The sequence below is a fragment of the Rutilus rutilus genome, assembly GCF_951802725.1.
Source record: "Rutilus rutilus genome assembly, chromosome: 1".
NCBI lineage: Eukaryota > Metazoa > Chordata > Actinopteri > Cypriniformes > Leuciscidae > Rutilus > Rutilus rutilus.
In genome coordinates, this window is record NC_140209.1 from 27,870,644 (window position 1) to 27,889,179 (window position 18,536).

At 36.8% G+C, this 18,536-nt stretch overlaps 1 protein-coding gene across 1 annotated transcript in view; it reads right to left on the minus strand.

The window, feature by feature from the left end:
• Positions 1-12,707, minus strand: part of LOC311277645 (uncharacterized protein) — a 111,030-nt gene extending 98,323 nt beyond the window's left edge. Inside the window, exons 1-3 of the mRNA XM_084388014.1 lie at positions 12,478-12,707; positions 4,338-4,688; positions 3,877-4,233 (exon numbers count right to left, since the gene is read on the minus strand). Of these exons, the coding sequence (XP_084244140.1) occupies positions 3,877-4,233; positions 4,338-4,688; positions 12,478-12,529 (760 nt within the window). The 5' untranslated portion in view covers positions 12,530-12,707. The remainder of the gene's footprint in view (positions 1-3,876; positions 4,234-4,337; positions 4,689-12,477) is intronic.
• Positions 12,708-18,536: the final 5,829 nt, after the last annotated feature.

Here is an 18,536-nt window from a genome sequence, read left to right on the forward strand (position 1 = left end):
CTCACCTTTGGTGTGACATCTGGATAGCACGAACATCTTAATTCATGTTGTTTCTTAATTCTCTTTTATACTTTTTTTTTGTATTTATGTCTTAATTGGTAACACTTTGTTAAAACGTTTCATTAGTTAACATGAACTAATAATGAACTGCACGTGAACAGCCTTTATTATTTTTTGTTTAGTAATGTGCACTGTAAACTAACAATGAACAGCTGTATTTTAACTAACGTTAATAAAGATTAACAAACACAGCAACAAATGTATTGCTCATGGTTATTTAATACATTAACTAATGTTAACAAAGTTATTGTACCTTATTGTAAAGTGTTAGCAATATATTCAACATGCATTTCCTTATGTTTTGTGCTGTATTGTCATCTCAAGGTTTTTAAATAAGGTTTTTTATTGTCATTTTAAGGTCTCAGGACAATATTGTGAAGCATTAATTTTACTTTGCCTAGTAAAATAGGCAAATCTGATTTTATGCTGATGAGACAAAGGTACTTATCATAGAGAGGCAATTAAGATTATGCGACTAAGATTACTCAGTAAACTCTATTCAAATACCATCACTTAATTTCCCACGTCCTCTGTCTGCACCTCTTGTACTATAGGGTTTTAGTACTTTAAATATCAGGACAAAATCTTATATGTCCTAACAGAGAGGTCTACTGATGACCGGACTGAACACAATTCATTTTTTAACTTTTCACTTGATGTATTGCACTTATATTTATATACTCTAAAAGCAAAGTACACTCTGACTGGATCTCACAACTCCTGAAGAGACGTATATTTCTCTGTACTGAATATTGTGCTTCACAGTTTAGACTGTCAGTTCATGTCATGATCTTCATATGTAACAGGAACATTAATCATGATCAAGTCATTTTATATATTTTATTCCCAAAGGATTCAGAAACTTTCAAATTATTAAAACGTGTACATCAAATTGAACTATGTCTGAATCTTTTAATTCTTACAAGAACATTTAATAATGCATGCATAGCAAGGCTTTATTCCTAAAGCGTGTACATATAGTCCGCAGGAGACAAATGAATACAGTAACAATGCATCACTTTCAACCACTTGTTGAAACAACTGTCAAAATGGATGGCTTGCAACATGACTGTTTTCAAAGAATTACAGTAGAAATGGTAAGATCACAGTACTGGTTGTCTGCAACTTCATACATCATCTGTCTTGGAAATCTGAAACAATAAAACTACATAATATGTGCAGATCAAAACATGTCTCCTATATATGCACGTCATTACAAACATTATCATAGGTTGAATGTGTGGTGGACAGGACATGAAAATCCATCAATACTAAAAATAAATGTTAATATTCACAGGTGGACTAAACAGCAGTTAATAAACTATTGCTTCAACTGATCTCTAACTTCTAAACACAGAAACGAACGATTAACTGCACTTACCTCTGCTCAGCCATGAACTGGTCGAAAGCTGATGACGTAACATGTAGGTAGGCCCGCCCTCACGTGATACTGATTGGTCGATTGATAAGCTTAAATCTGATTGGCTAAAGAGTACGACTGCTCTGTGTTACGAGTGTTATGCTGCCAGCAAAGTCTCAAAAACACACACACACACATATCTAAGGCGATTCGTACGTGAATGGCGATTTGCACATTCAAATGCAAGGATACACTCGTACATTTTAAACATTCAAAGGTTTTTGTGCACAGTTGTATATCTACGAATTGTGTTTTGCATTTGTGAAATGTATTTTATGAGTATATCATTTTATTTTGCACATGTGAATTGCTTTTTGTGAATATATATTTTTTTCACGCACGTGGATTTTTTTTGTGTGCATGTGAATTAGGTTTCATGCATGTGAAATTGTCTATGCATGTGTGAATCATGTTTTTTGCGTGAATTATATTTGAGACTAATCTGCTTCCATACAATAACGGTCACCGAACGCAGTTCCTGCATTAATCTCGGCTCAGCACTACCCTTGTGCAGCTCTTTCAGAGCTTTTGCCTAATGGACCTGCAGGGTCCCCAATTGAAAATTTGCATGCCGCTTTGCGACACAACGTCAAACTCAGCCGGAATCTCCACCAGACAAATGTGCAGGAGGTCCGTGGGGAATCACCCGGCAGAAACACTTGCGCTGTAATCCTGACATTGCTGTGAGTGCTAGCCGGAGCACAAAGTGGAAGACCGAGGACAAGAGATCCCGACCACACCCAGATATTATATTATCTGTGCATTAAAGGGAGAGTGAGGCCACTGAAATGTGCTCTTAATCCAGCAGCTGCAGAGGTGAATGAAACTTCGCTTCTCATATACAAGAGATGCTGCTTCGGCTCAGAAGAACAAAGCTGAAGTGTGTAGCTCATGACGGTTGCCTTATTTACTGTATGTACTGGGGCATGGCCTGGCATGCAAATTCAATTGGCATTTTCTGAATACGTCAGAGGCGTTTGGTTCTCTCACGGGCCACCCCTAGTGTCGGAATTTCAACACAACAATTAAAGTGACTGACAGAAAGGGAACTTTTATTATGTCGTGATCACAATAAAATTAAGTTGTGATTATGAGAAAACAACTTTTACTATGTCATGATCATGAGAAAACAACTTATAGAGCTTCCATATTTAACGAAGTTAACCCTTTCACGTGCAATTCAAAATATTCTAACTGACCCCCAGAGTGATTTTTTTTTATGCGACCGTTATTTTACAATAAAGTTTCCCCTTACTGTTTCCATGGCGATGCATCATGCTTGTCACGTGAAGCACCACAGCCACAATAACACTATTTGACAGATGTATCACTTTTGCTGTATTTCGTTTTCCTTTTTTTATTCAAAATATTCACAAACTTGCTTACCATGTCATCAACTATCTGATATTCCGATTCTCAAATACATGTAAGTGAGTGTGTTTTGTCATTTAAAAACATTTATAAATTATCTTGATATATAGCGTGAGATGAGCGCTGCCATGTTTGTATGTGCCACAGTTGTTTGAGTCCTGTCAGTTGTATTTACAGCATGTGAATTCATCAGTTCTCCCGAAATAATTGGCCGGTGAACTGGGAGAAGAATAGAGTAAACTTTATAGTTACTATGTGTGTCTGATATGATTTAAACACGTCGGCAAATTATATTTTAATAGATTGTTGTTGCTACTTCCATAGACATCAGTGTGTATTTTACAAACTCCAAATGTATTGTTTTACTAGTGCTTATGAGTATTTAAATGTCTGAAACCTAAAATAAACATTATGTAAATGTATTAAACATGTATAAAACCGTATAAAACACTGCTTAGTTGTGATATATATGACAAGAGCTGAGAGTGTCCGTCTCTGGCTCAGTGCCAGCCAACACGCGAAAGCACAGTTTGAATCTGGAAGTCGCCAGTGACGTCACTGAACATTCTAGATCCCATATGTGGGACCGCATGCTCAAAATGTTAATGAACATCATACATCAACCATTTAATATATTGAACATAAATATGGAAATATATTTTCTTTCTGTAAGGGAACAACATACACAAACACACACACATCAGAAAGTAAAAGTCCTGCCATATTTTTATTCCACCCATGAACTCAGACAGCTGATTCCACTAATTAGTTATATCTCCTGGCTGAAAAACTGCTAATTAGCAAATCCAGGTGATTAGAACAAAATACTGAAGAGGACTTTTACTTTCTGAACCTGGACTTTACACCTCTGAGCATTTACTAACACATCCAGGAATAATCGTTCAGACTTAGATCATATAAATAACTGATTCTTAATCAAACTCAAACTAAATGTAAATAAACGTAACTTGTGTTTGTTTAGGCCTCAATGATTGTGTATTGTTTATTGATCCATTAAGACTCACCCAGTCTCTCCAGTACTACAGTTGCATTGGCTGAAAGTCTTCCAGCAAACGCTTGACACATGTAAACTCCTTTGTCCTCAGTTCTGACACTCTTCAGTCTGAGAGAGAAGTTTCCTTTGGGGATTTCATCAGTGAAGAACTCAACTCTGTCTCTGTATCGCTCATCTGATGAATCTGGAAAAGCCTCGTTGTTTTCATAGTGCAGAACCAGAATCTCTACATCTTCATCTGTTTTCTTCCATGAAACTTCTTCAATGTGTTCAGGTTTGATGTGAGAGTCTACAGAGCAGTTCAGAGTGACGTCCTCACCCACAGACGCAGATGTGGAGCGACTCGATCCTGATACCAGCAGACGCTCTGAAAGAACAAACACTGTTAATATCACAAAGTGAGATGTAAATTCATTAATTCGTTTCTGTAAAATCATATAAAAGTAAGGCACTAATGTGATCCACACTCACCAACATTATCAACTTTTATTTGAACCTCAGTCTCACCAGAATCCTGCTGACTGTAAACTTTACATGTGTATTGACCCTCATCTTCAGCTGTCAGATTGTCAAGACGGAGGGAGAAGTTTCCATGTTGAATCTGATCAGTAAAGAAATGAGCTCTATCATGATAATCCTGCTGCTGGACCTCTGCTCGACTCTCACCATCTTGATACAGATGAACCAGAGTCTCTGAGACTGTTCTTCTCCATTCCACCTCCAGATCCTTCACTGGTAAAGGTTCATCAACATAACAGGGCAAAACCACTGAAGATCCCAGAGGAGCAACCAGAAGATCAGAGGGGCCGCGAACAATCAACCCTGAAACAATTTTGCACCATTGAAAGGGACAAAGACAAATGAAAATATAGCTGCAAGCAGCAATTATCGGGGCCAAGCCCCTGAAGCAGCTCCAACAGCAGGAAGAGCAAAAACAGCAGAAATTGAACATACATGAAAAAACAGCTGGTTCAGAAGTACAGGTGAAAATGAACTCAAAATGAACAGAAGATCAGATGAGAATGAACACAGAATGAAAAAAAAAAAAAACGTATTTCTAATCCAAGAGAAAGAAAGATTAATACAACGCTTGAATAATAAAGGAATCGAAATGGCACAATATTCCACACAATTTTTCTAAAGTCACCCCACTTGGGACTCGAAACCACTGTCTTTGGATCAGATGCCTGTCACTTATCTCGTTGCGCCACTGGGAAAACTTGCATTCATCAAGATGACGATGTTCCATAATTCAAGTGAGAATCAACTCAAAATGAATAATTTTTATATGCACCACTTATTTATTGAGTTCCTTCTCAGATAGACGCCATGTCTGGAACTCAAGCATCTTTGCACCACTTCTAGCCACAGTACCTACTGCGGTCTGGGCATGTGCCGCACAGGATTCGAACCCACGACCTAAATGGTTCGGGGATCGTGGCACGTGATTTAGCCGAGGAGAGGCTTCAGTGTAAGAATTAGCACATAAAAGCATGTTAACCAGATTAGCATGCTAAGCTATCTTAATGCTAATGTAGCTTATGGTTAACCTGATAGCTGAAGAGCCACAATGCCTTCGTAAAGTTTAGCATTTAATATTATGATATTATTTTGTAATTAATGGCAATGTCCTTGTTTTGTTCTATTATAGCGCCACCAAGTGGTGCAGTTCCACCACTTTTTTTTATGTGTTCTCACATACATGTGTGTCAAATTTGGTGAAAATATCTCATTTTGTTTTAGAGTTTGTAGAGAAATTTTGTCATATATCTACATTTATATATATGAGAGCATAAAAAATTACCCATGGGCGATTTTGGATTTTTTTGCCACTTACTATCAAAAATCTGACATTTGTCAAGCGCCCCTCTTGAGGCCAGGGGAGTGAGGTTTAGCCTAGGGCTGCCCTCGACTAAAGATTTTTCAAGTTGACTAGTAGTCGTTCATTTAAGCAATTAGTCGACTAATCGCCGGTTTATATAAATAAGCCATAAATCATAATAATGAGCCTTTAATTGGCTATATAATACATTGCCTAATCAGTGCTCAAACGCACACATAAAGCTTACCATAGCTTATATTATATTTCTCAAGTCTGTGACTGTGAGGCAAGTATAGAGTTTCGGTTCACTGACAGCGGGACAGCAGAAAACGAATCCTGATTGTTTTCATTATTTTACAAAAGCACAACATTTTGTAGTTATTCCCAGACAGCAAAATAGTGTCGGCCCAGATCCGCCCCACATCTGGTTCGCGTTGAATCCATATGTACCATATGTGGGGCGGATCTGGGCCGACACTATGTTGCTGTCTGGGTTGTGAGTTTACAGAAACAAAAGTAGACCCTTGCATTACTTTGCCCCAATTTGCATTACTCTTATCTGTATGACCAAAAATGATGGATTTTAAGTTATATGATCGTGTTGGCGTGAACGGTTATGCCTAGTTCACACTGCACTATTTTCAAAGTAGTCAGGTCACTGTTATTTTCACACTGCACGACTATCTGGGGTAACATTCAATTGCTGGTGTGTGCACACTGCACGATGGATCGGCGACAGGAGGTTTCACACTGCATGACTTTACAATAGAAATAATCGCCGAGACCAGAGTTCTCGAGCTAGACTGAAACTGTTATTAAAAATTATAGCCTGCTAGAAGATTGCGATCCAAATTATCTGTGCGCTGATTTTCAGCGAAAAGGAGAAAAAGAAAAACAGATTATGCAGGAGGAAATGGTTGGGGAGACGAGGGGAGCAGGGATTGTGTGTTCTGCAAAGAGAGTTGGGGTAAATAAATAATTTTGTAATCGTGCAGTGCAGTCGTGCAATCGTGCAGTGTGAACTCGGCATTACAGTTCCAGATATTTAGCATGCCAAATATCTCACGGGCGTCGGCGAATCATTGGCGATTCTCTCAGATCGCTTCTTTGATAATTCATTCTGTGTGATTGTCACTCACGTGAACGAGCACCGATTTGCTTATGATTTCGGGCATTTGTCAGCGATCTCCCAAAACCTGTCGGCGACTGAAAATCGGGCCTAAAATCGGGCAGTGTGAACTCGGCATTAAGCTGGGTGCACACTATGAGATTAATTATCGTCCTTTACGATTGTTACTTGTCAGGCTGTACTAAAATGATCATTGCAGTCACACTGTAAGATCTCGTTGTCATAAATGTCAGACTGTATGACAGTCAAGACGCTTTAAAAACGGACGCATGCAAGAAAACTTGTCCGGAGTTTTACATTATCAATCAATGACACGTATGTTCACAGTGAGCTGCGTTACACGTGGGATTAAAATGGTGGCCACAAAAAATTCTTTAATGTAATTTTGGTCACAGCTTGTCGTGAAAAACAAAGACAATTTGATGGTCGTCGTAGGAGAAGTCACACTGTAGGACTGTGAGTCAAATCTTCTGACACTGCAAGAATTTCGTCGGAGATAAAATATGATCGCAACGGTCATTAATCGGCTGTCGGTGAACATGTCAAACGTTCAAAGACTTCAGATTTTAGCCTTGGATCAGAAGATTCTTTTAGGATTTGCTAAGTTTGTCTCAGACAGCCAAATCACGGCTAAAATCGCACAGTGTGCACCCGGCTTTAGTCGACTATTAGGGGGCAGCCCTAAAGTTTTGGCTGCGATGTGGCCGTCTGAGACAATTGAACATGGCAGAAAAAATATCGATGGAATGGCTGCTTATATAGGCCTATGCTTTTAAAGGGTCATGAAACCCTAAACCAAATTTTCTGAGATTTTAACAGAGGTATGTGTGTTGAACACCATTGAAGACAATGTTAGCATCTGTAAGATTTAATAGTAGGGGGAAAATGGTTAAATTTTAGTTTTTTCCAGCTATTTTCATCTTCCGGGTTTAAAATCTTCATCGTGTCCATGTGTGGACCGCTGTGGCAGAGCACTATTAGTACTTTGATGACTCATCGGTGTCTCATAATTATTCATGTGACTGAGTTTTCTTAACCAATGAGAAGACACTTGCTCTTAATTATTCATGACACCAACGTGGATCTTTCCAATGACAGACATGTCAAACTGTGATATCGCGTAGTAGATGAGAGAGGCAATGATGGGACGCGCGTTTGTTTTCGTGGTGCAAAAGTTCCAGTGCATCTTTCCCCGGGATGCTGCCCGGGCTGGACTCTGACTGCGGGCGGTTGGTTGGCCATCAACCACGGACACATCTAAACTGTGTGTGTAGCAACCATTCAGCTGGAGAATGGTGGACTTCGGCCTTGTACACCAATGCAGGTTTCGTCTTGCGAGTGATGCGGTCCCGAGGACTTTTCTATCGCTTCAGAGGTGTGTGTGTGTGTGTGTGTGTGTCTAAAATGTAACCCTGACAGTTTTACATGCCTTTTGTTAAAGGCAGGGTAGGCATGTTTTTTCTAAAAAACTTTTTCCCAAATTTGTTTAAACTGTCTTTATATATCAATACATAATTAAAATGTAAGTACTCTGAAAAAGAGAGTATAAAAATCGAGTGTCTGTAGTCCTCGCAGGACTGCAATAAACACAGCTTTGAAACACATTCCATTCACTCCCACCCCCTCCCTTCTGGGCTCCTTCCAAAGCCACGCCCCCAAAACACATGAGCGCTAGTGGTGGAAATTTTGATTCTTTCCAGAGACTCGTTCATTTTCAGTTCGTTCACCAAAATGATTCGTTCAGATTCGTTCACTGATTCGTTCACTGATAATTTCTTCATATTACATATATACTGCAGCAGGTGGCGAAAAAGAGTGTATTTTATGCTATGTTTTAACAAACATATTTGTTACAAAAAAAAAAGTGATTTGGCTTTGTTAAAATGTGTGCCTTATTTACTAAATTAATAACATAAGTCTAAATAAGTGGTTCAGATGACCAAACCAAGGCTTTCTTGCATAATTAACATTTTAATTATTTAGTCAGACAGACACATTCATAAATCTGGGATTATATTAAACGTTGATGTTCTGTATGTTGAATATGAATATAAACAATTATATGTGCACACCTATAACTGCGCTTTGAATGAGATTGAATTACATGCTAAACGACCGATCTACCCAGTACTCTCATTCACGAACGAAAGTACCAGTTAGTTCAATTCGTTCACGAACGAGATCTCTTTCGTTCAGACTCAAAACAGAGCGATCTCAGTCAGTGATAGGCATATTCGTTCAGTAGATCCAACCAAATACATGCCCCTTCACAGCCCGAACTGAAATGCTATTTGCTGACGCTACGCAAATGAGACCTAACCAATACTGTCATATTTTTTTGGTTTGTTTTAGTTTTTAGAGAAGTGCATATGACATGAATAAAACGTAATGAATTCATTTTTGATCATACAAAATGAACACAAGTAGTCAAGTAAATTGTTCAAAGTGCAAAAAAACACAAAACTAAGACTAAAACATGACGATGTTAATTTGTCTTTGTTATATTTAACCATTAGCTTGCGTTATTAACCTGTTTTCATTACAATGGTAAAGTGTAAATTTGTTTCTTTGATGCAAACATGCTAACTACACAAACCTAGCTCTATCGGTTCGCCATCATTATCGTTCAAACAACTGGTTATTTTCGTTCATGAACGACATGTACCAGTTCGTTCAACTCGTTCACAAACGATAAGATCTCTCTCTCTCGTTCAGACTCAAAAGCAACTCGGTCACAGTCAGTGAAGGGCGTATTCGTTCACTGCATCCAACAAATCATGCTCCGTCACATCTCATACTCGAAGGCTATTGGCTCGAGGTTCATTCTTTGACAGGTTGAAAACACCGGTTCACTGAGCTGCGCATGCGCTGCTAATAGCGCCGCGCTGCTGTGGAGGGAGGGATTTCACATTTCAGTGAACGAGAAATATGAGTCAATGGATTACGTGAACGAGAACGTTTCGTTCACCTAAAGGATTCGTTCAAAAAGAACGATTCGTTCACGAACGTAACATCACTAATGAACGCGCGATGCCGACCGCTCAGCTGGAGGACGCGTTTGCCAGCGCCGAGCGGAGAGGAGCGCAGTGCATGTAGTGACATCATGTCAGAATCACATGTAATAAAATACCTAACTTTATCATTACATATAAACAACTAACATGGCTGTTAGAACTCACTATCAAGTCGATACTGGTAAAGTTAGAAAAATTCTGAGTTTGATTCGGTAACGAGCTAGTAACATAAGGCAAAGCTAAAAACAGGTTGCATTGATACACGTTTTCCCATTACCATCAGTTACTCCGTGATGAAGGTGAATTTCGTGTAAGATTCATAACATATACGGTGTTTTGCATGTAAGAGCTTCCACGATGAAATTGTGTTGGCCGATATTGACTCTCGTCTGATTTCTTGCTTTATCCAAAGACTTTTTGGTCATAGCCTTTTCGCATACTGTCTTCCTTTTTTTTGCCTTGTTTGCCTTCGCTGACTGTATATGCAGGTACTTGGAATTTTGACTGCTCTCTCTTTCTGCCATATTTGTGATACTTCCTAGCTTCCGTGCCTCTTCCCCTCCTCGAGTCAAACAGGTGCGCGCATGTGGGCAGCTCCTGTAGCAGCAGGAGTGGTAGCCATGTTAGCGAGGGAGAGTGACAATCGCCCAGCCAATCATTTCATTCGTTCCGAATGGAAATAAGCTTTGTTTATTGCAGCACTGAGAGGACTACAGACACTTTTTATACTCTCCTTTTCAGAGTACTTACATTTAATTATGTATTGGTATATAAAGACAGTTTAAACAAATTTGGGGAAAAGTTTTTTAGAAAAAACCTGCCTACCCTGCCTTTAAATAATCACTCGTTATTAACATTTAGATATTTCGATAATACCTCAATTGTATGGAACATATGCTTAATTTGTGCAAATTTCTATGTCACTGTCCATCTTTATTATGGGGGTTCAGGGGGCACGTAGACTTAGGCTATGTACGGAACGCTTTTTTTTTTTTTTTTTTGGGAAAATTTATTATTTTCAAATATATGCATTTATAGTGTGAATATAAACAAATATATATTTTATAATGACATAATTATACATATACATGTACATTTATATGTTTTAAATACAATTATAATTACTGTAGGCTAATATATGTAGCAGGGCATTCAGTTACTTTTGAAAGGACAAAAATAAGGTGTCAGTGTATTTCATTAGACTTTAACTTTGCCAGCTATAAAAAAAAAATCTAGCATTTCCTCACGTTTTACGACAGATTTTTAATGACAGTCGATATGCATGGCCCACTGGCGATGACAGTTCCCCCCCTCTCCTCTCCCCTGCCGTGCCATACCACACCCACTCTCCTCCCTTCTTCTCACAGCCACCACGCCCATTTAAGTTGCATTTTTCAAAAAGATTGTGAGCTAGACTTGAGCTGAAAGAGGGGGGTTTCATGACCCTTTAATGATGATTAACAGGACTGAACATGATTGACAGGACCTACGTTTGGACCTTCATTTACGTGGGTTATCTTGAGTCAAACAAGTTTTTGCTTTTGCACTTCACAAGTAAAGTGTCCGTGAATCATTGACAGAGATAGCCTACTTTCAGTCTTGTAAACAGTGGGTCAAATCAGGTAACCAGGAAATATAACCTGAAAAAAATATATAAATGTATGCAATATGGCACTAACTGACACACCTCTGTATGACAATAACTGTATTAGCTGACCTGAAAATTAAAATAGCAAACAAATTTTAATCAAACTGTCTGTTATATGAGCTTTTTTTTTCTCTATTAGATAATACTGATTTTCCTTTACAGTCTGCCATAAAATAATTCATTACGATAATCCATAAAAATGTTTTTAAATTAACATTTTAGCTGCAAAAAGAAACTTATGAAGATACAATTTATATTTATCTACAAAACATGCCTTACAAGACCATGAAAAACAAAGCCGGTCAAGTGTATCCAAAAGTAGACTAGTTTATAGATTTAAATTTGTAATAGTTCATTTTGTTCCTTTTCACCAGAATTAGAGAGAGTAAAGACAAGGTACAGATTTAAACGGAATTACAGCCACAATGTTCAGTTATGATATGATCATTTTTGGTTCGTCAAAGTAAAGTTTAGGCCTATAAGAAAGGAAGTGTCATGCTGCAACCTGTTTTACTTTACTGTGGAACTACGGCTATCGAAAAAAAAAAAAAAAAAAACGTTTATGTTTGAAAAGCATCACTATGAAAAATGGAAAGCATCTCTAATGAGATTAATTTGAAACTGCACGATTAAAGAATTGAACGACTTCGTTTGTCCTTAAAATAAAATGTATTTGCGGAAGTCGATCAGGGACGAACGAAACATTTCTGTAGCATAGGCCTACAGTAGGCCAACATTTTGGGTTGGATATTTATAGGCTACTTGTCTACTTGCGCTTCGTATAGCTTTTGTTTTAGGCACGCATCTAAAGAACGAACATGTTCATTTATATTCTGTCATGTTTCCAATCAACCATTTATTACAACCAAGGATTAAGATATTTAGCTATCTGGATTAAGGGGCCTTTAAGTTGAGGCCAAAATATAGTTTAGAAACTTGAATAAATATAATTGTTCGGAGGGAGGGAGGGAGGGAGAGAGAGAGAACATGCTACGTACCATCGGCGATCATCAGCAATACTGATATCAAAACACAGCTCGGTGTGTGCATCTTCAAATATGTAGCCTAAAATAAAACACAAAATTATAGGCTACTACCATGAATTTAAGCTATAAATGAGCGAAAAAAATCTTTTTTTTTTTTTTTTTGCGCCTACAGAGCCTCATCTTCCTGAAATGTCCACAGATCAATTTTACTTTCGTTTGTATTTCTTACTTTCACTTTTAGGTTGTCATGCGCCTGCATCAAGTCACGTGATCAGGAGTTATAACGACTAGTCTAATTTATCGAAATATATCCAATTCAGAACTGATGTATAGCCTGATGTGTATATCATTGTCACACACGTGGAATAAAAAAATAAAAAAAGTAATAAATTTTTTAATAAAAAAGTAAGAATGTGAGCATAGCGCATACCGCATACCGCATAGCATAGCAAGTGATAAAATTAACAGAATGTGCCACTAAATATGAATGGACTTAAAAAAATAAATTACATTAAATAATTATGCAGAAAATAACAATTAGGGTGTTCAATTAAAAAATTAAATAATAATTTTATGTAAAAAAAAAATAATGTAAGTTTTTTTTTTTTCATTTTTCAAGTTTTGATGACAGTGAGGATTACTTGGCTGTGATATTTCCACTTTAAATAGTGTCACAACAGTTTACTTGAATAATGATGTTCACTTGACTCAGAAGTTAGGGTTAGGGTGAAGCGCTTCCTTCAGTCACAGAATATGTCAGTTCACACAGATGCTATGACACATGCCTGTTTGAACTGTTTGAACTGGCTAAATGGCTGAGAACAGACGCTGATCGAGATATTTTGATATCCCCTGCATGGCATGTTTGCTCACAACTAAATGGAATATTAAATGGGGGGAAAAGTAAAGATGTCCAGGCTAATCCAGATTCATAAAAAAAAAAAAAAAAAGAGCAGCTGAAAATCTCAAATATAGTTCTCAACTATAAGTGTGTTTTATATAAATGCCTGATGGATTGCATCTAAAGTATAACAGTAGGTTTACAATATTTTCATAAGGGTAAATTATGCTGAAAAAAAAGCTAGCAGTACAAAACTCTAACTAGATTAAGAATAAACAATGAAGTCTGTTTGATCAGTGTCAGCACTCATGAGAGTTTGAGAAAAAACTGTTAAATAAAGAGTTTTTTTCTTCTTTTTTTTTCTTGTTGATCATGTTTGTGATTCTGGTGAATCCGGATGATTTTCCTCTGTCACGTCACTCATACAAGCTTCATGATCTTTAATCAGGAGACACTTCATTTCATGTGATTCTGCTGTGTTCTGCTTCTGGTTTTATCCATTGACTGGAGTTTCATGAGACTCCACTACAGGGTTCATGATAAAACATATTTTAACCTACTTCTTTATTCTTGAAGATGGTTGTTGAAGCAAAGAGCCTTTAATTGTAGTTCAATCGGGCCTATCAAATCAGAAATTAATGAAACCATTTAAGATATTCACCTGAGAATCCTAGTTCTTGTCATCAGACCTCGCTGCTTTCTAGATAAGACATACTGTATGTGAATGCATTTATACATCACGTAAATTTCACGTTGCTTGCAAATTTCAAATCAGTTCCTGTTAAACCTGACATTTCAGACTCTTATGTCAGAAATCATTGTGTTAAGACTAGAGATGGGAGAAAAAGCTCTGTTAAAGCACAGACATACTATAAACATCAGATGATATAATGGCTGATTCCAGGATTTAACAAACATGTGGATCTGTTTTATAGAACTAAACAGTTCTGTTTATAGGAACTAGATCTTTGGTAGTAAAAGGATGCCACTTAATGAAAAAAAAAAAAAATTGACCAGCCTAATTGAATATAAAGGGCATACATTTTTTTTTAATTGAATGAATACAAGGATGCGATTCCAGATACAGGGTCCAAACATGAGTAAAATCAGCAGAGAAAAGGTAAAGAGGCATTCAGAGGAAAAGACGACGACTCTCAGATCTCCAACAGCACGCTCACCATTAACTGAGGAAGACAAATAATAGGCCGTTTTGTTTTCTTAAATGATGTCAAATGATATTAGTGTTGTATTCACTCGCATGTTTTCAGTATCAGTTAATCGGTGCAACAAAGTTCAGTAAAGCAAAACCAACTGGTCCAAACACAAAATATTTCTATACAGAAGATTTTTAATAGATTAAAAATTTTTGAACAATACAATAGTTTGTTAATTAACTCTATGGACATAACATTATTTGCCCACTAAAAACCTGTTTTTATGGAACTTTTTGGTGATTTCGCTCAGAAACTCAAACCCATTAACACCAAAAATAAAAACATGTTTACAATCTCCACTGCTGAACAAAAATAAATAATTATCAAATAAAGAAAGAAAAACATTTGGACCAATCTGTATATTAGAAGAAAAGAAAAAAATCTGTAAATTATGGAATTCATTATTAAGCATTGCTGCTATGTAATGGTATTTATGTTGCCCTAATTACATGACGTTGGAGTACCCCAAACAAAGTTGTAAGTTATGACGTATTAACGTACATCGTACATCATTGTACATTGACATACATCAATTAAAAAAATGTACACATGGGTCCATATAGTGGACAAAAATGCCCATGTACAAAAACCGTCATAAAAATGTTAAGCTTAAGTGTCTTGGTTAAGACTTAAGTTTGGTCTCATTTTAAAGAAGCTGCTTGGCATATTATTTAAAAAGTAAAAAAAAAAAAAAGTGATTGAGGTTTAAGTTTAGGAAAGTTATTTATGAACATTATTTTATACAAAAAAAAATCTGTATAAATTTAAATAATAAATAATAATAATAATAATAAATTTTATGAAACGTAAAAAAATAAATAAAAAAAAATGATAGAAAAATCAAAGACAATAAATCTAAAGTTGTGTTCCAAATTTGAGGCTGATACAGTATCTAAAAAAATTTGCTTTTAGTAAGATTTTGTTTGGGTGCGGTACCAGATCTTCCCCATTAGATGCAGCAAAGCTGCACTAAAACACAATGGTTGGATTTGTGATTTGAAGTACAGTAGATTTTACGCTCTCAAATATTACACGCAGGAAAAAAAACCCCAAGAAACATTAATGATGCGCTGCATGTTGCTTTATTTAAAAGGCAATAACTGTATTGCAGTGATTTTGTTTTATTTTTGTTTATTCAGTTAAGTTTCATACATACACAATTTTTTGCAGTTTAATAAATACAGTCTATCATTATCCCAACACTCTTATGTCTTTGTATTAACAACTTACAACTTTGAGTAGAACCACCTTTTTCCACATGTTTTCGAAATACACTCATAATGACACTTTACAGTGTAAATATATTGTATATACACTATATTGCCAAAAGTATTGGGACACCCCTCCAAATCACTGAATTCAGGTGCTCCAATCACTTCCATGGCCACAGTTGTATAAATCAAGCACCTAGGCTTGCAGACTGCTTCTACAAACATTAGTAAAAGAATGGGTCGCTATCAGGAGCTCAGTGAATTCAAGTGTGGTACCGTGATAGGTTGCCACCTGTGCAGTAAGTCCATTCGTGAAATGTCCTCACTACTAAATATTCCATGGTCAACTGTTATTGGTATTATAACAAAGTGGAAGCAATTGGTAACAACAGCAACTCAGCCACAGAGTGGTAGGCCACGTAAAATCACAGAGCGGGGTCAGCGCATGCTGAGGTGCAGTGCACAGAAGTCGCCAACTTTCGGCAGTCAATAGCTGACCTTCAAACTTCGTGTGGCCTTCAGATTAGCTCAAGAAGAGTGGAATTAGAGCGGAGACCTATTCATCCAACATCATTGCCTGAACTCACACATGCGCTTCTAGAAGAATGGTCAAACATTCCTATAAACACACTCCTAAACCTTGTGGAAAGCCTTCCGAGAGGAGTTGAAACTGTTATAGCTGCAAATGGGGGGGGGGGGGGCAACTCCATATTAAACCCTACGGGTTAAGAATGGGATGTCATTAAAGTTCTTAAAATGTGCATGTAAATGCAGGCGTCCCAAACTTTTGCCAATATATAGTAAATATATATTTAAAACATTTTTGGCAACATTTCCATTAGGGCAGAACCTGTGAGAGGCACGTCGTAAAATGAGCTTCCATGCTAACCAGTATTCAGTTACAGCTGGTAATGAAAATGTGTCACTGTATGACACGCCAAGTAGGCCTACAACATGCATATTTTTTGATAAAAAAAAAAAAAAAAATTCTTAGCATAAGCAATACAATATTATTGCGATACTCTAAGACATATGACGAAAGGTTAACAAAAAATGAACTGTTTATTTATTATTCTGTTGATTAAAATGCTAAATTTGATATTACATTGTGCGTATAAATGAATAGGCTTGGACTTGGTGTTGATAACTGTTGATAAACAATGCACAAGACAATAGTGACACCAGGATAAAAACATGAATGATTCTGAAGCTGAAAACAGAATTATTTTAGAGGAATATGCTTGCACTCTTTCATTGGTTAGACATATTTATAATAATGTAGGCTACTTTTTACTGGTAACATAAGGCATTTGGCATTATCAAGAACCACAAATATTCCCCCATTGAATAATTATACATTATATTCAACATCATAAATAGTTTAATGTAGCACTGACAATAAATCGAATTTTTTCTCACACAGTAATTTTCATTTTGGGTGAAATATACACAATACATATTGTCACTATCCACAATACATAGTGTTGCATTTATGTATTGCAATATATTGTGACACGAAATAGTTATACCCCTTAAGCCCCCGTTCACACTGCCAGCGACTTTGTCGCTGTAATGTTATTGGTAGACCGCACGTCTGCCATATCTATAGAAAATACCATCACAAGTGATATTTAAAACTAAGATATCATTCTAATTTGACTAGGAATTAGGCTTAACATAATTAAAAGTAACATTATGCTGTTGGAGAGTGTTTTTATATTACCACAGCAGTGTTCAGTGGATTAAATCATTTACTAGATTAACGATCGATCAATCAACAAATTAAACCTGTCATCAATTACTAAAACGTCATTCGAATTTGCTAAACTTGCATCATAAAATTACAACACATGAACTATCAATGTATGCTATGTGGTTACAGATAAATCATATAAAACAGTCAAATCGCTCCAGAACTCTGTCCTGTCTTACCTGCACTCGAGACGGTGACGATAGCTCCACTGACAGTCCCTCCTATTGGTTGTTGCTCGCTAAATTCGCTTCTCATTTGCATAAAGTTTAAATTTCTGAATAAATAGGCCTTTTCTCTCATTGTTGATTCGATTTGTAAATCCATTGATTAAAGCGGACTCGTTTCATGTGATTCTGCTGTATTCTGGTTTGATCCACTGGCTGGAGATCCATCAGATTCGTCTGCATTCTGGGATCAGGATGAGACATTTTAAAATGTAATTTCAACATCATCTACAGCAGTTTTTCTCAGCCCTGGTCCTGGATCAGGGGTCGTTTACACTACACCGTTTTCTAAACACAGAAAGCTTTGTATGCGTTCTGGCTGTTCGTTTTGGCGGTTTGGCTGAGTTTTGGGGCCTGAAAATGAAACATTTTAAAAACGGGTTTTGAAAGTTCAAGTTTTTGAAACCGATACCATTATCGTATCATGTAAATAAATAAAAATGCGAATTTGAGAAAACGACGATGTCAAGCGTATGTGTATTACGTTTTCAGTCTATAGGCGCATAGTTTTTCTTAACATAATGACATCGCCAACTAATGAGTTTTTAGTCATTTTCACGGATGAACAGGGATCGTTTTGACAACATTGTCATCTGAATGCGAAACAGTTTTTAGTACACCGTTGTCGTGTAAACGTACCCTGAGTCTTCAGCACTGAACATTTTAAGATGCCATGTCTCACTTATCTAACACACCTGATTTACATCATCAGCTCATTATTACAGGACAAGAGATCAATAGCTGTATTACAAATTATGTACTACATACTCTATAGTACTCATCATCTCCTCTCATTCAAAACACAACTTCTTCAATCTTCATTTTTGT